Raw genomic sequence first — 21,314 nt, 5'->3', positions numbered from 1 at the left:
AAATAATTAGAGAAGAAATAAAGAGACTTAAAAAAATGCAGAGAGAAAGTTACCACCACCACAATTTGCTCTTTGAATAGATCAACCAAACTGACAAATCTTTAGCTAGACTAACCAACAGAAAAAGAGAGAAGACTCAAATTACAAAAATCAGTAATAAAGAGGGGACATCACTACCAACCTTACAGAAATAAAAAAGATGATAAGGGAATACTATTCCAACAAATTAAATACACCCTAGATGAAATGGACAAATTCCTAGGAAGACCCAAATTACTGAAACTGACTCAAGACACAGAAAAATTCAATAGATGTACAAGAAATTGAATTAGTATTCAAAAAACGTCCCACAAAGAAAAGTCCAGGCCCAGGTGACTTCATTGGTGAATTCTTTTTTTTTTTCTTTTTTGTTTTGAGAGAGTCTCGCTCTGTTGCCCAGGCTGGAGTGCAGTGGTGCAATGGAGTGATCTCGGCTCACTACAACCTTGCCTCCCAGGTTCAAGAGATTCTCGTGCCTCAGCCACCCAGAGTAGCTGGGATTACAGGCATGTGCCACTACACCCAGCTAATTTTTGTATTTTTAGTAGAGAAGGGGTTTCACTACGTTGGGCAGGCTGGTCTCCAACTCCTGGCCTCAAGTGATCTGCCCGCCTCAGCCTCCCAAATGCTGGGATTACAGGCGTGAGCCACTGCGCCCAGCCAGCATGGATGAATCTTGAAAACATGATGCTAAATAAACAAAGCCACACACAAAAGGCCACATACTGTAAGATTCCATTTATAGGAAATATCCAAAATTGGCAAATTCACAGACAGAAAGGACATTAGTGGCTTCCAGGAGCTGGGGGAGGGAGGAACTGCTTCATAGGTATGCGTTTAGGGGAAATGAAAGTGCTATGAAATCAGATACTGGTGCTGGTTACACAACTGTGAATATACTAAAATCCACTGAATAGTATATTTCAAAAGGATTAGGTATTATGGTATGTGAATTACATTTCAATAAAAATATTTCAGGAAAATAAAACAGTAGAGGATCAACTCCCCATGTCCCCATAGAAGAACAAGGGAACACGTCCTTCTTTTATTTATTTATTTATTTTTTTTTGAGACGGAGTCTTGCTCTATCACCCAGGCTGGAGTGCAGTGGCGCGATCTCGGCTCACTGAAAGCTCCGCCTCCTGGGTTCACACCATTCTCCTGCCTCAGCCTCCTGAGTAGCTGGGACTACAGTACAGGCGCCCACTACCATGCCCGGCTAATCTTTTGTATTTTTAGTAGAGACGGGGTTTCACCGTGTTAGCCAGGATGCTCTCAATCTCCTGACCTCGTGATCCACCCGCCTCAGTCTCCCAAAGTGCTGGGATTACAGGCGTGAGTCACTGAGCCCAGCCTTTTTTTTTTTGCGATGGAGTTTTGCTCCTGTTGCCCAGGCTGGAGTGCAATGGCGCGATTTCAGCTCACAGCACCCTCTGCCTCCCAGGTTCAGGCAATTCTCCTGCCTCAGCCTCCCAAGTAGCTGGGATTACAGGCACCCGCCACCACGCCTAGCTAACTAACTTTTTTTTGTATTTTTAGTAGAGATGGGGTTTTGCCATGTTAGCCAGGATGGTCTTGAGCTCCTAACCTCAGGTGATCCACCCGCCTCAGCCTCCCAAAGTGCTGGGATCACAGGCGTGAGCCACCACACCAGGCCAGGTCCTTCTTAAGGAGTAACAACCGCTGAGATCCCCAGGAAGGGCCCGGCCTCGAACTGTGTCCAGTCCTCATCCCGCCCTCCTGCAGCCCTGCCTCCCGTTTTTTCTTGTTTTGTCTGTTTTTGTCGACATGAGGTCTCACTATATTGCCCAGGCTAGTATCAAACTCCTGGGCTCAAGCAATCCTCCCACCTCAGCCTCCCAAAGTGCTGGGTCTGTGGGCGTGAGCCACCATGCCCTGCCACCTCGTGCCCTTTGATACTGATCTTAATGAAAGTCTCCACTTCCTTTTTATTTATTTATTTATTTTTTTTGAGATGGAGTCTCACTCTGTCACCCAAGCTGGAGTACAGTGGCATGATCTTGGTTCACTGCAACTTCCACCTCCCAACCTCAGGTGATCTGCCCACCTCGGACTTCCAAAGTGCTGGGATTACAGGCATGAGGCACCGCGCCCGGCCGGCTTCCTTCTGTTGTGTGAGACTAATGCTTGTCTCCTCTGCCAGGCCTAACTCCTCTCGGTGGCAACCGGGCCTGTTTGACTCCAGATGGGTGGCAGTTCAGGTCAGAGCCTGGCACAGGGCAGGCGCAGCAGACATTGCTGAGTGGGTCCTGCTCAGTGATTGACAAGTACATTAATGAGTGCATCCCGAGAGGGAGATGGGTGCCCCAATCACCTATCCCATGCCAGGCACTGTGCAAGGGACTGGGCTACAGCCAGGGGCACGGCCCTACCATTGGGCACTCCCCTTCTAGTGGGGGGAGACAGAATGAGAAATCAAACAAACAGGCCGGGTGCGGTGGCTCATGCCTGTAATCTCAGCACTTTGGGAGGCCAAGGCTGGTAGATCACCTGAAGTCAGGAGTTCAAGATCAGCCTGGCCAACATAGTGAAACCTCGTCTCTACTAAAAATACAAAAATATAATGGCATGTTGACGTGTGCCTGTAATCCCAGCTACTTGGGAGGCTGAGGCAGGAGAATCGCTTGAATCGGGGAAGCAGAGGTTGCAGTGAGCCAAGATCGCCACTCCACTCCAGCCTGGGAGTCAGAGCAAGACTCCGGCCCAAAAAAAGAAAACAAGAAACCAAACACATAGGTGGAACAATGACAGGAATGACAAGTGGTTCCAAGAAAAATTAAGCAGGGGAAGGGGACAGAGAGAACAGGGTGGGGTGTTTGAGCAGAGTGGCCAGGGGAGAGCCTTTTGAGAAGGAGGCTTTTAAGCAGAGGCCTTAGAGTGCTGACGAAATGAGCCACAGGATTATCTGGGAGGAAGGGCAGTGCAGGCAGTGGAAGCAGCATGTGAAAAAGCCATGAGGTGGGACAGTGCCTCACCTGCTTGAGAACATCATGGAGCCTCAGGGAGGACTTCATTTTTACCCTGAGAGAACTGAGGGCCAGGGAGGATTCCAAGTAGAGGAAGGATATAGGGTCTCCCTCTGTCTCCCTGGCTGGAGTGCGGTGACAGGATCACAGCTAACTCCAGCCTCAAATTCCTAGGCTCAGGCAATCCTCCCACCTCAGCCTCCTGAGTAGCTGGGACTGTAAGTATGCACCGCCATGCCTGGCTAATTTATAAATGTTTTGTAGAGACGGGGATCTCGCTATGTTGCCCATGCTGGTCTCGTACTCCTGGGCTCAAGAGATCCTTCCACCTCGGCCTCCCAAGGTGCTGGGATTACAGCATAAGCCACGGCACCCAACTAGGAAGGATATTCTTAACAGGCTCCCTCTGTCCACTGAAGGGAGAACAGCCTCGGGGTGAGGACAGGGTTAAAGATGCAAGACTGAGGAGGCAGAAACTATACTGGCCCTGGGGAAGTAGTGACAGTGGATGGAATAATACAGTTATAAAAACTAGTACCAGCTGGGCACAGTGGTTCATGCCTGTAATCCCAGCACCACTTGGACACCAGCCTGGGTGCCAGAGACTTTGTCTAAAAAAAAAAAAAACAAAAAAAACTAATACTGCGGCTTTCCACGTACTAACACACAATGATCTTTTCTATGAAATCAACAAGCTGATTCTAAAATATATATGTGGAGGCAAAGGAACTAGACTAGACAAAACAATTTTGAGAAACAAGAACAAAGAGGACTCACATGGCCTGATTTCAAGTCTTACTATAAAGCTACAGCAATAAAGAAATGAGTGGGTGTGGTGGCTCATGCCCGTAATGCCAGCACTGAGGAAGGCTGAGGCAGGAGCATCACCAGCCCAGGAGTTTGAAACCAGCCTAGGCAACATTGTGAGACCCCATCTCTATTTTTTTTTCTTTTTTTTTTTTTTGTTTTTTGAGACAGAGTCTCTGTCGCCCAGGCTGGACTGAAATGGCACGATCTTGGCTCACTGCAACCTCCACCTCCCGGGTTCAAGTGATTCTCCTGCCTCAGCCTCCCAAGTAGCTGAGATTATAGGCACCTGCCACCACGCCCGGCTAATTTTTTTGTATTTTTAGTAGAGACAGAGTTTCACCATGTTGGCCAGGCTGGTTTCAAACTCCTGACCTCAAGTGATCCACCTGCCTCCACCTCCCAAAGCGTTAGGATTACAGGCGTGAGCCACTGTGCCCAGCCCCCATCTCTATTTAAAAAGAGAAGAAAGAAATGTGGTTTTGGCTAAAGGACAGAGCCATACATCAATGTCAGAGAATAGACAGTTCAGGATGGACCCACACAAATATGGCCAACTAATTCCAGACAAAAGCAACTTTAGGGAGAAAGGATGGTCTTTTCAATAGAAAAGGCCGGGCACAGTGGTTCATGCCTGTAATCCCAGCACTCTGGGAGCCAGAGGCAAGAGGATTATTACATGAGCCTAGGAGTTTGAGACTAGCCTGAACAACACAGCGAGACCCCATCTCTTGAAAAAAAAAAAATTAGCCAGGCGTGGTGGTGGGCGCCTGTAGTCTCAGCTGCTCAGGAGGCTGAGGCAGCAGAATCGCTTGAACCTGGGAGGCGGAGGTCACAGTGAGCCAAGATTACACCACTGCACTCCAGCCTAGATGACAGAGGGAGACTCTATCTCCAAAAAAATAAAATAAAATAAAATTTTCCATGATCCCAAAGGACAGAGTATGAAAAGAAGCAAACTAGTAACTGTCCAGTGGGGAAACCTAGCAAGCCTACCTCAGCCAAGAGATCAAGGTCAGCATCACCAGTTATCACTGTCAATAATTTATCAGTCTGGTTGGTATCATATACTCCCGATAAGATTCATAGAAGAAGGCCGGGCGTGGTGGCTCATGCCTGTAATCCCAGCACTTTGGGAGGCCGAGGCGGGCGGATTATGAGGTCAGGAGATCGAGACCATCCTGGCTAACACAGTGAAACCCCGTCTAAAAAAAATACAAAAATTAGCCGGGCACGGTGGTGGCCTGTAATCCCAGCTACTTGGGAGGCTGAGGCAGGAGAATGGCGTGAACCCAGGAGGCAGAGCTTGCAGTGAGCCGAGATCGCGCCACTGCACTCCAGCCTGGGCGACAGAGCAAGACTCCATCTCAAAAAACAAAACAAACAAACAAAAAAAGATTCACAGAAGACAGGGGCACCTCACCAATGGCCTTCTTCCCCAAAACTCACAACCCCAGGCTCACCATGAGGAAATACCAGATATGCCCTAATTGAGGGACATTCCATGACTTCCCAAGGTTATAAAAAACAAGGAAGGGCTGAGTTGCTTCCCAGACCAGAAAAAGGCTTAAGGAGATCTGACAACTAAAGGCAATGTCCAGTCCTAAGACAGGAAAAGGAGTGATTTTGTTTGAAAAATAAAATTTCTCAGTATGTATACTTCCAGAGAGAAAGACCCCCATCTCGATAAAAAAAAAAAAAAAAAAAAATTTTAAATTAGTCTCATATGGGAAAAATTGAAGAAATCTATATATTCTGGCTTTGAGTTTTGTTTTTTTTTGAGACAGGGTCTGTCTCTGTTGCCTGGACTGGTGTGCAATGGCGCAATCATCACTCACTGCAGCCTCGACCTCCAGGGCTCAAGTGATCCTCCTGTCTCAGCCTCCAGAGGAGCTGGGACTCCGGGTGAGCACCACCAGGCCAAACTAATTTTTTTTTTTTTTTTTACACATGAGGTCTCACTATATTGCCCAGGCTGGTCTAAAACTCCTGGGCTCAAGCAATCTAGCGTCCCAAAGTGCTGGGATTACAGGTGTGAACCACTATACCTGGTCCTCGCTTTCTTTTTTTTCTTTTTTTGAGACAGTGTCCCGCTCTGTCGCCCAAGCTGGAGTGCAGTGGCTTGATCTCGGCTCACTGCAACCTCGGCCTCTCAGGTTCAAGCAATTTTCCTACTTCAGCCTCCCGAGTGGCTGGGACTACAGGTGTATACCACCACACTCAGACAATTTTTTGTAGAGACGGGGTTTTGATATGTTGGCTAAGCTGGTCTCAAACTCCTGGCCTCAAGTGATCCGCCCACCTTGGCCTCCCAAAGTGCTGGGATTGCAGTGTGAGCCACCACATCCCACCAGGCCTCACTTAATAGTAGTATACCAAGGTTAATTTCATTCATTCATTTTTTTTTTTTTAATTTTTGAGATGGAGTCTCCTTTTGTTGTCCAGGCTGAAGTACAGTGGCGCGATCTCGGCTCACTGCGGCCTCCGCCTCCCAGGTTTAAGCAATTCTCCTGCCTCAGCCTCCCAAATAGCTGGGACTACAGGCACATGTCCCCACACCTGGCTAATTTTTTGTATTTTTTAGTAGAGATGGGGTTTTGCTATGTTGGCCAGGCTGGTCTTGAACTCCTGACCTCAGGTGATCCACCTGCCTCTGCCTCCCAAAGTGCTGGGATGACAGGTGTGAGCCACCATGTCCGGCCTCATTCATTTATTTTTAGGGAAGAGTGTTATGTTGCCCAAGCTGGGCTTTGACCCCTGGACTCAAGTAATCCTCCCGCCTCAGCCTCCTGAGTAGCTAGGTTAATTTCTTGGTTGTTCGCCGGGCGCGGTGGCTCACGCTTGTAATCCCAGCACTTTGGGAGGCCGAGGCGGGCGGATCACGAGGTCAGGAGATCGAGACCACGGTGAAACACCGTCTCTACTAAAAAAATACAAAAAACTAGCTGGGCGTGGTGGCGGGCGCCTGTAGTCCCAGCTACTCGGAGAGGCTGAGGCAGGAGAATGGCGTGAACCCGGGAGGCTGAGCTTGCAGTGAGCCGAGATTGCGCCACTGCACTCCAGCCTGGGTGACAGAGCGAGACTCCATCTCAAAAAAAAAAAAAAAAAAAAAAAATTTCTTGGTTGTAAGAAATGTAAAATTGGAGGACACTGGTGAAGGATGTAAGGAGCTCTCTGTATTATCTTTGTACTTTCTGTAAATTTGAAGCTTATTTATTTTCTCTAAATCTAAATTTATTTCTAGGCAGGGCGTTGTGGCTCCTGCTTACAATCCCAGTATTTTGGGAAGCTGAGGCAGGCTGACTACCTGAGCTCAGGAGTTCAAGACCAGCCTGGGCAACACGGTGAAACCCTGTCTCTACCGAAAATACAAAAAAAATAGCTGGCCATTGTGGTGCACGCCTGTGGTCCCAGCTAGTTGGGAGGCTGTGGTGGGAGGCTTGTCTGAGCCTGAGAAAGGGAGGTTGCAGTAAGCCAACATCATGCCACTGCACTCCAACCTGAGTGAAAGAGTGGGACCCTGTCTCCAAAAAAAACCTAGCCCAGGAGCGGTGGCTCACACCGATAATCCCAGCATTTTGGGAGGTCAAGGCGGGTGGACCACCTGAGGTCGGGAGTTCAAGACTAGCCTGGCCAACATGGTGAAACCCCATCTCTACTAAAAATACAAAAATTAGCCCAGCGTGGTGGTGGGCCCTGTAATCCCAGCTACTCGGGAGGCTGAGGCAGGAGAATCGCTTGAACCTGGGAGGCGGAGCTTGCAGTGAGCCGAGATCGCACCATTGCACTCCAGCTTGGGGGACAAGGGCGAGACTTTGTCTCAAAAAAAAAAAACAAAAAACAGAAAACAAAAGCCAAACATCCTTGGAGGCACTAAATATAGCAGGGACGTGGTGCAAGGCAGTCACATTCTGTTGAGACTTTGGACTGTGGAGTGGGAGCGTTTGTTACTAGAGTCGGGGGTAGTCACACCTAGAAATATATATATAAAAAAAAAAATCTGGCAAGAGCTACAGACTGCTACAGGTTGTTCCCATGCAAAGGACACTCAGCCTTACTCTGTGCACTTCCGGACAGGGTGAATTGTTTTTCCTTTTTTTTGAGACAGAGTCTCGCTCTGTCACCCAGGCTGGAGTGCGGTGGCACGATCTCGGCTCACTGCAAGCTCCGCCTCCTGGGTTCACGCCATTCTCCTGCTTCAGCCTCCCGAGCAGCTGGGACTATAGGCGCTCGCCATCATGCCCAGCTATTCTTTGTATTTTTAGTAGAGGTGGGGTTTCACCCTGTTAGTCAGGATGGTCTCGATCTCCTGACCTCGTGATCCACCCACCTCGGCCTCCCAAAGTGCTGGGATTACAGGCGTGAGCCACCACGCCCGGCCTGTTTTTTTGTTTGTTTGTTTGTTTTTACAATGAGTAAACAGTTGAATAACTCCTTTAACAGAAAAGAGTTTAAAAATCAAGCCGGTGCAGGCCGGGTGCGGTGGCACATGCCTGTAATCCCAGCACTCTGGGAGGCCGAGGCAGGCGGATCACCTGAGGTCAGGAGTTCAAGACCAGTCTGGCCATGGTGAAACCCAGTCTCTACTAAAAATACAAAAAATTAGCCGGGTGTGATGGTGTATGCCTGTAATCCCAGCTACTCGGGAGGCTGAGGCAGGAGAATCGCTTGAACCCAGGAGGCAGAGGTTGCAGTGAGCCGAGATTGCGCCATTGCACTCCAGCCTGGGCAACAAGAGTGAAACTCCGTCTCAAAAAAAAAAAAAAAAAAAAAAAAAACTCAAGCCTGTGCATCGATTTTCACCCAGTGCTGGGAGCACATTCCAGGTGGGGCCTCCCCACCTCAGAAAGCAGCCTGACCTGAGCTTCCCAGCAACCTTCCAGGCCACCAGGGCAGGCACCGCAGAAGCCAGGCTTCTGTCTGACTGGCTTCCGCCCAGACGACAGGGAACTCGGTGTTGCAACACAGAGAGATACATCAACCCAAACCACAGGAAACCTTCCTCAAGCTGAGCCAGTGGCTTGTGGCCTCTCTCAGTCACTGTCCCCTGATGTTGATGTAGAAAAGAACAACCTGGGGACCGGGCACAGTGGCTCACGCCTGTAATCCCAGCACTTTGGGAGGCTGAGGCGGGTGGATCACCTGAGGCCAGGAGTTCGAGACCAGCCTGGCCAACATGGCAAAACCCCGTCTCTACTAAAAATATAAAAAATTAGCCAGGCGTGGTGGTGCACACCTGTAATCCCAGCTACTCCGGAGGCTGAGGCAGGAGAATTGCTTGAACCCAGGAGGTGGAGGTTGCAGTGAGCTGAGATCATGCCATTGCACTCCAGGCCGGGCGACACTGCAAGACTCTGTCTCAAAAAAAAAAAAAAAAAAGAAAGAAAAGAAAAAAAGAAAAGAACAACCTGGAAAGGCAGTGTCCTGGTGGCTGCAGGATCCTGGCTGCACGGCCAGCTGGGAGGTCTCCTGGGGGTGGAGGCTGCGACCCTCTAGAAGGACCCTGTGTATCCGTACAAAAGACAGAGGTCTCATGGCCAGGACAGCTGTGTCCCTCCCTGATCCGCCCTGGGGGCTTCGCCCAGGGCTGGCCTGGTTGTGCCAGGGCGTATCACCCAGCAGGCGGGGTCACCCCGGCTGGGGCTGCTCCTGCCCGCTCGACTGGCCCGCCAGGATCGCAGCCCTGAAAGGATCTCATCACTGCGAAAGTGTGTCACAGGGCAGGCTCCAAGTAGCCTGCTCCTCCTTCGCCTGGGCGTGGAGGTGTCACCAGGGCCTGGGACAGCTCTGCTGGCCTCTTGTCTACCGCCCCGTAGGTTTGCCATGGGAGCGGGTTCAGATTTATCCAAAGGAGGTCTCTTGTAACAGAAAGAGCAGTGGCGCCCGCCCCTGCCAGGCCCACTGAGCAGCCAGGCAGGAAGCAAAAGTCAGAGGGGGCACCCCGCGGGTTGCCATACAGGGCCTCACTCACACCCTGGAGGGGACGCTGCTAGCCCCATCTTACAGCCCTCGAAGCCAATGCTGACAGACACCCACGCTGCCCAGCCTCAGGGTCTCAGCCTATTACTGTTATTACTCTTTGTATAGACGGAGCAAATATCCACTTCCCCCAAAGGAAGATGTCCTTGCTTCAGGGTCCCTGCATCCCCAGGCAGGCTGTGAGTCTCCAAACCCAAGACCCAGGGCTGTCCTCTGCCTGGTCCCCTCCATGACTGTGCAGTGAAATTCACTCAATTCTGGTTTTTAGCTACTTTTTTTTTTTTTTTTGAGACAGGGTCTCGCTCTGTCACCCACGCTGGAGTGCCATGGCGCAGTGTGGGCTCACTGCAACTTCCACTGCTACCCTAGCTCAAGGGATCCTCACACCTCGGGGTTCCAAGTAGCTGGGAGTACAGGCATGCACCACCACGCCTGCTAATTTTTGTATTTTTGGTAGAGACGAGGTTTCACCATGTTGCCCGGGCTGGTCTCGAACTCCTGAGCTCAAGCCATGTTGCCTCGGCCTCCCATAGTGCTGGGATTACAGGCGTGAGTCACCACTTCCGGCCTTTAGCTACTTTCGTTCAACAAATATATGCACATGGCTGGGAGAGGTGGCTCACGTCTGGAATCCCAGCACTTTGGGGGGCCAAAGTGAAAGGATTGCATGAGCCCAGGAGTTTGAGACCAGCCTTGGCAACATAGAGAAACCCCATCTGTACAAAAGATCATAAACATTAGTTGGGCGTGGTGGCATGTGGTTGTTGTCCCAGGTACTCAGGAGGCTGAAGTAGGAGGATGGCTTGAGCACACGATGTCGAGGCTGCAGTGAGCCATGACTGTGCCACTGCACTCCAGCCTGGGTGACAGAGTGAGACCTGTTTCAAAAAAAAAATAAATAAATAACCACCCGTAATGGTGCCACGTATTCTCTATAGGTACCAGCATGTACCTAAGTACAGAAACACCAGAGGGGTCTGGCTAGATATACCCTGAAGTGGCAGTGGTGCTCCCAGGTGGAGCTGGAGGAAGGGACAGGCTGGGCAGTGTGCTCTTCCTCATCTGTAATGGTTTCCCTTTTTCCAAGAACACTGTCTCCACGCTCTACTTGCGTAATTCAAATTTAGAAAAGTCGGCATTCCACTGGCAGTGTCCTAACTCTCACGTGCCTACTGGTCCTTTCCGGTCCGCAGGGGGCACTCAGTGGGCCGGGTGTGTGCGAGGCCTCTGCACCTGCTATTTCCCTGTCCTTTGCGGGGCTATTCCACTGCAGGACACCCATCCCAACAAGCCACATGTGAAGCAGCCCCCTGTAGCCATTCTCCCACCCAATGCAGTACAGGGCAAACCGCTTCTCACTCTTCAGAATATTTTTGTTTTTGTTTTTTTTGAGATAGAGTTTCGCTCTTGTTGCCAGGCTGGAGGGCAGTGGCGTGATCTCGGATCACTGCAACCTCCGCCTCCCGGGTTCAAGTAATTGTCCTGCCTCAGCCTCCCGAGTAGCTGGGATTACAGGCGCCCGCCACCATGCTCGGCTAAGTTGTTGTATTTTTAGGAGAGACGGGGTTTCTTCATGTTGGCCAGGCTGGTCTTGAACTCCCACCTCAGCCTCCCAAAGTGTTGGGATTACAGGCGTGAGCCACTGCATACGGTCTTTTTTGTTTTTTTTGAGACCGGGTCTTACTGTCACCCATGCTGGAGTGCAGTGGTGCAATCATAGCTCAATGCAACCTCGAATTCCTGGGCTCAGGAGATCCTCCCACCTTAGCCTGCTAAGTAGCTGGGACGACAGACACTTACCACCATGCTCAGCTAATTTTTGTATTTTTGGTAGAGATGGGGTTCGTCATGCTGGCCAGGCTGGTCTCGAACTCCTGGCTTCAAGTGATCTGCCCACCTTGGCCTCTCAAAGTGCTGGGATTACAGGTGTGAGCCCCTGTGACTGCCCCAGAATGTTCTTGCTCATTTAACTGTTCACCTGTCCTGTCCGTCCCAGTCCCTGCTGGGTGCCCAGCAACTGGTGTAGAGTGGTTGCTGCTTACAACATGCCAGTTGGACACAGAGCCAACAACCTCGATGCATCCCCAAAGCCACACGTTGCTCGCTCCCTCTGTAATCTCGGCCCAGCCCTCAGATACAAATGCCATGGTGCCCACCATTCAACCCTGCTCTCAAGAGTCAGGCCCACACCTTCCCACCCCTGAGGCCCCCAGATGTTCAGCTCTAGAGGACCCACACCCAGTTCAAGCTCCAACTCCTGTGTCCTCCTCCCTGTGTGACTTCAGGCCAGTCTCCCTCTCTGGCCTCAGTTTCTCTACCTATAAAGCACGGATGCTAAGAGCAGCAGCTGCCACCCCTGGGCAGAGAAGACACTGGTCAGATTTTGCACATGTGGCACACGGTGATTCTCCATAAACACTGGCTCTTAACATCATAAATGTCCAGCAGCAGATGAAACTGAAACTCATCCAGCTCCCGGTTCAAGCTACGGGTGACGCCACAGGGGAAAATTTCCCACCACCCAGCAAGGACCTAGTTACCAATATTCACAGAAACCCAAAACGCACCCGGAAGCAGGCGTCTTTCCTCTCTTTGCAGTCCTGCTTCAGACGCAGGGCCACATTTTCCCTTTATTCAGATTGTAGCTAATGCCCCATAAATATCTCATTATTGGCTTGGATTTTTCCAAAGCTTTAACACAATAAGGGCTTAATTACAGCTTGCAGTTGGCAACCCCAGTAAATTACGGTTTACATGATGTTCTCACTTTTTTTCAGCAGCCGAGGAGCCTATAATTTCAGCATTTTCATTCAAATCGGGCAGAAGTTTGGCAGATGTGGCTCTGAGCCAAATATAAACGCTGAGAGCGACAGCGAGACAGGGTTCCATTCAAAGGCCAGCCTCTACCTCCTAAGCCAACTCTGAAAACTCTAAATCTAACCTAGGCCGGGCACCGTGGCTCACGCCTATAATCCCAGCACTTTGGGAAGCCGAGGCAGGAGAATCACTTGAGCCCAGGGGTTTGAGACTAGCCTGGGCAAAAAATAATGAGACCCCACCTCTACAAAAAATTTCTTAAAATTAGCTGGGGGTGGTGGCGCACACCTGTGGTCCCAGCTACTTGGGAGGCTGAAGTGGGAAGATCCCTTGAGCCCAGGAAGTTGAGGTTGCTGTAAGCTGTGATCACGCCACTGCATTTCAGCCTGGGCAACACAGTGAGACCCCATCTCAAAAAAAAAAAAAAAAAAGAAAGAAAAGAAAACCTCCTCTCTAAATCTAGTACTGTCCCCAAGGCCATCTTCCGCCCTCATCCAGAAACAATCCAGGCTATTACCAGGGGATTTCAATGTTATGAACCTATCAAGGGCCGTTATCCGTCAATAAGTAACTCTGAAAAAGCACTTGGACAGCCTAGAGCGAAGCTTTGGAGAAATCTGTCTTCCTGATTATAAACCTAATCCCCAAACCAGCAAAAACAAACCAAGAATCACATGGGGAGACAATTCACATGTGGGGTTAGGGCAGAATACATCTTTCTGGTCTTTTCACTGAGCAAATACAATCGTTTTAAACAAGACAGGATCCCACAGCCCATTTCATCTGGTACCTAACAGGTCTTGTGTAGATTTCTGGGTCATTAAAGATTCTTCTAGATCCCTCTGAGTAGCGAGTTGATAGTCGGTTGTCTGGACATGCTTATCTGGCCAAATCCCCTATCATTGGGTTTTTTTTCTTTTTTTTTTTTTTTTTAAGACAGAGTCTCGCTCTGTTGCCCAGGCTGGAGTGCAGCGGTGCAATCTCGGCTCACTGCAACCTCCGTCCCCCAGGTTCAAGCGATTCTCCGCCTCAGCCTCCCAAATAGCTGGGATTACAGGTGCCTGCCACCATGCCTGGCTAATTTTTGTATTTTTAGTAGAGATGAGGGTTCACCATGTTGGCCAGGCTGGTCTCGAACTCCTGACCTCTGGTGATCTGCTGCTGGGCATTTTTTCTCCCATTTCTCATCACCATACACAAAATGGGTGTAAATAACTCTCATGGCCAATTACTTGTTTGCAGCCATGATTCCCACTTACAAAGGAACCAGGAACAACCTCTGGTCAATATTTCAGGATCTGGAGAACAGGGCGTGCCTGTGTGTCCTGGTCCTGGCTGTATCCCCAGAGCTAGAACATTGCCTGCACTGATAGGCGCTCCATTTATATCAACAGAGTAATGATGAGTTCCTTCTCTTTAAGGAAAAAGAAACTAAGCCCGGGTTCGGTGGCTCACACTGGTAATCCTGCCACTTTGGGAGGCCAAGGCAGGAGGATCACTTGGGCCCAGGAGTTTGACACCAGATTGAGCAACAAAGTAAGACCCTGTCTCTACAAAAAAAAAAAAAAAAAAAAAATTATTTATTTTTGTTTGTTTGTTTTTGTTTTGAGACAGAGTCTCGCTCTGTCACCAGGCTGGAGTGCAGTGGTGCGATCTCGGCTCACTGCAACCTCCGCCTCCCAGGTTCAAGTGATTCTCCTGCCTCAGCCTCCCGAGCAGCTGGGACCACAGGTGAGTGTCACCACGCCCGGCTAATTTTTGGATTTTTAGTAGAGACAGGGTTTTACCATGTTGGCCAGGATGGTCTCAATCTCTTGACCCTGTGATCCGCCCACCTCAGCCTCCCAAAGTGCTGTGAATACAAGTGTAAGCCACCACGCTCTGCCAAAAAATTTTTTTTTGTAATTACCCGGGTGTGGTGACTCATGCCTATAGTCTCAGCTACTCAGGAGACTCAGGTGAGAGGATCACCTGAACCCAGGAGTTGGAGGCTGCAGTGAGCCATGATTATGCCACTGTACTCCAGTCTGGGGGACAGAGCAAGAGAAAAGAAACCTACAACTGTCATCAGAGTCCTGATCCCAGATAAAAGGAGACAAGAGCCAACCAACGAGATCACAAATGCTGCCTGTTTCACAACGATTTGCTGTGTGATTCTCAGTCCATTCCCAGGAGGCATAGACCACCATGTTCCCATTTTCCAGATGAGGAAACTGAGGCCCAGAGAAGTGAGGTCACTCTTTTGGTGTGTGGCAGCACCAAGCCTTCCATATTCAGATGCCTCTGGACTGTACCAATTCCAGCAGGCCCAGCACTGCAGACCACCCTGACCAAGTCTTGCATGGCCTTTCCTTTTCCCTTTTTTCATTTTTTTTGAGATGGAATCTCACTCTGTCCCCCAGGCCAGAGTGCAATGGCGTGATCTCTGCTTACTGCAAGCTCCACCTCCTGGGTTCAAGTGATTCTCTTGCCTCAGCCTCCCAAATAGCTGGGACTAAAGGCATGCGCCACCACACCTGGCTAATTTTTATATTTTTAGTAGAGATGGGGATTCACTATGTTGGCCAGGCTGGTCTCAAACTCCCAACCTTGTGATCTGCCTGCCTCGGCCTCCCAAAATGCTGGGATTACAGGTGTGAGTCACTGCGCCCGGCCATGTATGGCCTTTTCAAGATGCAATTTGTCTTTGCCCAAAAAGAAAGTCACAGGCCGGGCGCAGTGGCTCACGCTTGTAATCCCAGCACTTTGGGAGGCCGAGGCGGGCGGATCACGAGGTCAGGAGATCGAGACCACGGTGAAACCCCGTCTCTACTAAAAATACAAAAAATTAGCCGGGCGTGGTGGCGGGCGCCTGTAGTCCCAGCTACTCGGAGAGGCTGAGGCAGGAGAATGGCGTGAACCCGGGAGGCGGAGCCTGCAGTGAGCCGAGAACGCGCCACTGCACTCCAGCCTGGGTGAAAGAGCGAGACTCCGTCTCAAAAAAAAAAAAAAAAAAAAAAAAAAAAATATATATATATATATATATATATATATATATATATATAATGAGCAACTCCTGCATTGCAGGATTCTAGGAGGTTGCCACAGGAGCCAGCTCCATACTGGCTGGCAGCTGCCAGACACCATGGTAGACAGCAGAGAAAGGCAAGCGGTAGAGGGACTGAGGAGAGGTAAGGACGGGAGAGAGACCCAGGTTCCCAACCCAGAGCACCTAACTCCTCACTTTACAGCCTCCAGTAAGAGTGTTCTGCTCAGCTATCTGAGCCTCAGTTTCCCGCTCTGTAAAAACAGCAATGCCGCCCTCATAAGGCTTAAGTGTGTAACGTGAAAGCACTTTCATTTTGGTTAGCTTTTGTCCCTGATAGCAAAGGACCCAGCCAGATAAACAACAATAGCCCCATCCATGTAGACCTACTATGTGCCAGGCGCTGCGTTAGGTAAGCACTTTTTCTTTTCTTTTTTTGAAACCGGATCTGGTTCTGTCACCCAGGCTGGAGGGTAATGGTGTGATCACGGCTCACTGCAGTCTGGACATCCTGGGCTCAAGCAGTCCTCCCAGGGCCAGCCTCCTGAGTTGCTGGGACTACAGGTGTGGGACTACTGCCCTACCTGGCTAATTTTTTTATTTTTTGTAGAATGGCATCTTGTCATGTTACCCAGGCTGGTCTTGGAACTCCTGGGGCCAGGCTTGGTGGCTCACGCCTGTAATCCCAGCACTCTGGGAGGCCAAGGCAGGAGGATCACTTGAGGTAAGGAGTTCGAGACCAGCCTGGCCAACATGGTGAAACCCCGTCCCTACTAAAAATACAAAAATTAGTTGGGCGTGGTGGTGGACGCCTGTAATCCCAGCTACTCGGGAGGCTGAGGCAGAAGAATCGCCTGAACCCGGGAGGCAGAGGTTGCAGTGAGCCAAGATCACGCCACTGCACTCCAGACTGGATGACAGAGGGAGACTCTGTCTCGAAAAAAAAAAAAACTTGGGCCGGGCGCGGTGGCTCACGCCTGTAATCCTAGCACTTTGGGAGGCCGAGGTGGGTGGATCACGAGGTCAGGAGATCGAGACCATGGTGAAACCCCGTCTCTACTACAAATACAAAAAATTAGCCGGGCGCGGTGGCGGGCACCTGTAGTCCCAACTACTCTGGAGGCTGAGACAGGAGAATGGCGTGAACCCGGGAGGCGGAGCTTGCAGTGAACGGAGATCGCGCCACTGCACTCCAGCCTGGGCGACAGAGCGAGACTCCGTCTCAAAAAAAAAAAAAAAAAAAAAAAAAAACTTGTTTAGGAGAGTCAATCAACACTTAGAGAGACCAAGACAACCTGTGCAAGGTCACAAGGCAAGTGAAAGAGACAGAGCTTTGCAAACACCGCCCCCCCCCACCCGCAGCAGAAGCCTGGGCAGGCAGGAAGATGGTCACTCAAAGGGGCCCACACCACAGTCCAGCCTGAGATCAGGCCAGGCCCAGCTGGCTGCAAGTCCACACCTTTCCACCACGGTAGACAGAAGGCAATGCGCCAGAGACAAGGTAGCAAAAGATGAGATTTGTGCTGCTTGGAGCAAAGCCCCAAGGTTCTGGGATGGCAGACACAAGGCCTTATGCCAGCCTGGTGGCCTTGGGTGAACACAGTCCCTTCTGAGCCTCCCAGCTCAGCTAAGGTGGGGATGGTAACACAGCCTCCACCCCACTCCTTACTTGGGATTCAAGATGTTGAATCAAGAAAGAACATTATCCCTTGACACTGATAACAACAATAACAATGACAATAATGAGAGGAGGAGGATGTTCCCATTTGGCAGCCACACCACCACAAATGAGTAGTTCCTGGAATGGAGAAGTGGCTGCCCATCTGGGAGACAAGAAAGGCAAGAGGGATTGGTGGGAGGGCGAGGTGGCTGCACGGGCTGTTCTCATTCATTTGCTTCCTGAATCCTGGAAACAGCCCAGAGAGTGGAGTTTGCCCACTGGACAGATGGGCACACCGCGGCTTCTCAGGGCTGTCCAGAGAAGGCTACATCCCAGCGCTGGCCACTGAGGCCTGATCCCGCAAGAAGCCCCTTCCCAGGCTCCAAAGGAGGGCCCCCAATTTGCAGGCTGTAGTTGGGAGGCGGGCCCCTGTGTTCTAGCACCCTGAAAGGAATCCTGAAGTAAGGTACCCCAGGGTCCTCCTTCCAGCTGAGAGGGGAAGTAGGGTTCAAACCTCATCCTTCAGCTCTATTCTCCCCTCTACTCTCCTGCCACCCCTTTCCAGACGCGTTGGGTCAGACACTCAGGGGTAGTCATGGGCAGACTAGGAGATGGCCAGACAGACAGAAGAATTCACACGGAAGAGAGGAGCCAGCGCTAGCCAGGAACCAAGCTGTAAGAGTCGGCCAGAGAGAATCAAACAGGGTCCCCTAGGAGTCAGCTAGCCAGTCAGACAGTGGAGGCCAGCTGGTGTCACCCAACAGAGGGACTGCTCAGTGTTAAAGTCTGTGAGGGGCACGGATGGGCGGCCAGACAGCAGAGGTCACCCTGGACAGCCAGCCAGACAGCAGGGGGCTGCCAGGTGGGACTGGACAGATGGACAACCAAATGGTGGTGGCAGGGAGGCTTGCCCAGGACAGAGAGACAGCCAACCAGACGGCGAGGGCAGCTCCAGATACAAGAACAAGCCAGCCAGACCACAGGGGTCGCCCCAATAGATATCTAGATGGCCGGTTTCACCTCTGATAAACAGACAGCCCGAAAGAGCAGAAGAGGGATCTACCCCAGACCCATGGCCAACCAGATGGCAGAGTTCACCCACAAAAGCTGGGACCAGATGGACCGCAGGGTTCCAGCGCACCTCCTGTCCTACTGCGCCCCGGCCCGTGACGCCGCCCCTGGGGCCCGGGCCCGCTCCAAAGCCCCTGCAGGGAGTCCTCTGCCCAGGGCGTCCCACAGGGCCCGCCTCCCCGACCCCGTCCGGTTCCCCGCCGCGGGCACGCAAGCGCCGCACTTACGCCGGCGGCGCAGGGCGCGCCATTCCCGGTCCGCCCTCCGCGCCCTAGGCCGCCGCCCGCCCGCGATCCCTGCGGCGCCCGCTCACCGGCCCACGAAGTTCTCCAGCACCGAGCTCTTGCCGGCGCTCTGGCCGCCCACTACAGCGATCTGTGGCAGGTCCAGGTGGCAGCTCTGGCCGATGGAGCTGAAGGCGTCCTGCAGTTTGTTGACCAGCGGGATCAGCTCTTCCATCCCGCGGTTGCCCATGGCGCCGGCGGCCCCCGGCCCGAGCGCCCTGCGCTCCTCGCCCGCCGCCGACCCTCAACGACCTGGCCCCGCGGCGTCTGTAGCCGTTGCTCCCCGCCCGCCCGGGCCTCGGCAAGACGCCCGCTCCCGGCTCGGCCTCACGGTCGCCGCCTCATCCGGTTCTCAGGCGACACCCGACCCGAGCGACCTCCTGCCCCGGCCCCGGGGGCTGCGCCCAAAGCACTCGCGCGGCACGCGATTGGCCTGCTGCACCGCCACTCGGATACACTAGCCAATAAAAACGAGGCACGGGCCTATGGTTGCGTAAACCTTCCCCCTGGGACCGTCTTGCTGGCTTATTGGACAAAAGAACCGTCACTGTTGTTCAAGAGCCAATAGCGGCAGAAAGCAAGTTGTCAAGAGAGGAAGGAGGTGTTTCAGAAAAAATGCACGTTGGCTCTGCCCATTGGCGAAGTTGCGCCATCTTATTGGCAGGCAGACGTGCCAGTAGACAATGTGGACCAATGGTGTTGGGGATTGAGCTACTACCTAGTTCCCTAAGAATTTCCCATTGGTTCATATAAATATCACTTCGTTGCTCCAGCCAACCAGACAAAAGAGGGCGGGCTTTAACATCCCGCCCTCTTGACAATCGTTGAGAACCATATCTGTCAATCAGAAAAACCCGTTCTTCCTTGTGATTGTTAGATGTCTGCAACAGTCTTCTGAAGTGCAGGATAGAGCCCACCGTACTCGCTCAAGGGCGACACCTCGTGGTGGGATCCGATGTCTCGATTTTTGAGTTTCCTGGCACTGGGGAAAGCTACAAGTCCCAGAGCGCATCTCAGTTCCCAGACTGCAAGCCAGCTCTGGGAGCAGGGTCCCAATGCGCTCTGCAAATGGTAGAGGCCAAGTCATTGCTTCCTAGGGATAGAACGCAATAAAATCACTCCTCCACGCCTTTGCAAATGCTGTGCCCTTTCTGCTCACGCCCGATCTTGACGCCGCTAACACTCCAACGTTTCTCCCCCACTTCTTCAAATTTAGCAGAGCATGAATCTTTTTTCTTTTCTTTTTTTGAGGCGGAGTCTCACTCTGTCACCCAGGCAGGAGTGCAGTGGCGCGATCTTGGCTCACTGCAACCTCCGCCTCCCCGGTTCAACCAATTCTTCTGCCTCAGCCTCCCGAATAGCTGGGATTACAAATGAGAGCCACTACGCCCAGCGAATTTTGTATTTTTAGTAGACAGACAGGGTTTCACCCTATTGTTCAGGCTGGTCTTGAACGCTTGGCCTCAAGTGATCCGCCCGTCTTGGCCTCCCAAAGTGTTGGAATTACAGGCGTGAGCCACCGCGTCTAGCCAAGAATCTTCTTTTCTTAGAAACTGGGTCCTCACTAGGCCGGGCGCGGTGGCTCACGCTTGTAATCCCAGCACTTTGGGAGGCCGAGGCGGGCGGATCACGAGGTCAGGAGATCGAGACCACGGTGAAACCCCGTCTCTACTAAAAATACAAAAAAATTAGCCGGGCGTGGTGGCGGGCGCCTGTAGTCCCAGCTACTCGGAGAGGCTGAGGCAGGAGAATGGCGTGAACCCGGGAGGCGGAGCTTGCAGTGAGCCGAGATTGCGCCACTGCACTCCAGCCTGGGCGACAGAGCGAGACTCCGTCTCAAAAAAAAAAAAAAAAAAGAAACTGGGTCCTCACTCTGTTGCCCAGGCTGGAGTGCAGTAGTGCACTCATAGCTCAATTCAACAAGCACCTGGACTCAAACGATCCTCCCGCCTCAGCGTCCCGAGTAGCTGGAATCACAGGCGTGTGCAACTATGCCTAGCTAATTATTTCTTTTTCTTTTTTTTTTTTTTTTTGAGACAGAGTCTCGCTCTGTCACCCAGGCTGGAGTGCAGTGGCGCGATCTCGGCTCACTGCAAGCTCCGCCTGCTGGGTTCCCGCCATTCTCCTGCCTCAGCCTCTCTGAGTAGCTGTAGCTGGGACTACAGGCGCCTGCCACCACGCCCGGCTAATTTTTTGTATTTTTAGTAGAGACGCGGTTTCACCGTGGTCTCGATCTCCTGACCTCGTGATCTGCCCGCCTCGGCCTCCCAAAGTGCTGGGATTACAAGTGTGAGCCAACACGCCCGGCCTCTATTTTATTTTTTATAGAGACAGGGTCTTGCTGTGTTGTCCAGGCTGGTCTCAAACTCCTGGGCCCAAACGACCCTCACAGGCCGGCCTCCCAAAAGTGCTGGGATTACAGGTGTGAACCCCCCCAACTAGCTTTGGATCTTTTTGAGAACCCACTAAAATTCAACAAATCCTCTCCCCGTGAAAAGACACGCTATTTTGTAGGCAAAATTGGGGTTCTGGGAACTGGAACTCCTGACAGTGGACAGAGACAAATAGGAGGATTTGAAGTGTCTTGACCTCTCTGGAGACAAATAGGCCAGAGATAAGGAAACCCAGTGAGAAGGCAGGAGCAG

At 51.6% G+C, this 21,314-nt stretch overlaps 1 protein-coding gene across 14 annotated transcripts in view; it reads right to left on the bottom strand.

Annotated features, from left to right (window-relative positions):
- The window catches only part of DNM2 (dynamin 2), a 118,665-nt gene extending 99,627 nt beyond the window's left edge, over positions 1–19,038 (bottom strand). For 8 of the 14 annotated variants that reach the window (XM_063616001.1, XM_063616002.1, XM_055238507.2 and 5 more), the window contains exon 1: positions 18,699–19,035. In XM_063616001.1, coding sequence (XP_063472071.1) covers positions 18,699–18,859 — 161 coding nt within the window. In that variant the 5' untranslated portion in view covers positions 18,860–19,035. Of the gene's footprint in view, positions 1–18,698 lie in introns of all 14 variants that reach the window. The other 6 variants (XM_055238516.2, XM_063616003.1, XM_055238509.2 and 3 more) reach the window with 3 other exon arrangements.
- Between the last annotated feature and the right edge of the window lie 2,276 nt (positions 19,039–21,314).

This window comes from Symphalangus syndactylus, chromosome 13, assembly GCF_028878055.3.
Source record: "Symphalangus syndactylus isolate Jambi chromosome 13, NHGRI_mSymSyn1-v2.1_pri, whole genome shotgun sequence".
Classification (NCBI taxonomy): Eukaryota; Metazoa; Chordata; class Mammalia; order Primates; family Hylobatidae; genus Symphalangus; species Symphalangus syndactylus.
The sequence above is the reverse complement of the archived record's forward strand: the minus strand, read 5'-3'. Positions and strand labels throughout refer to the sequence as shown.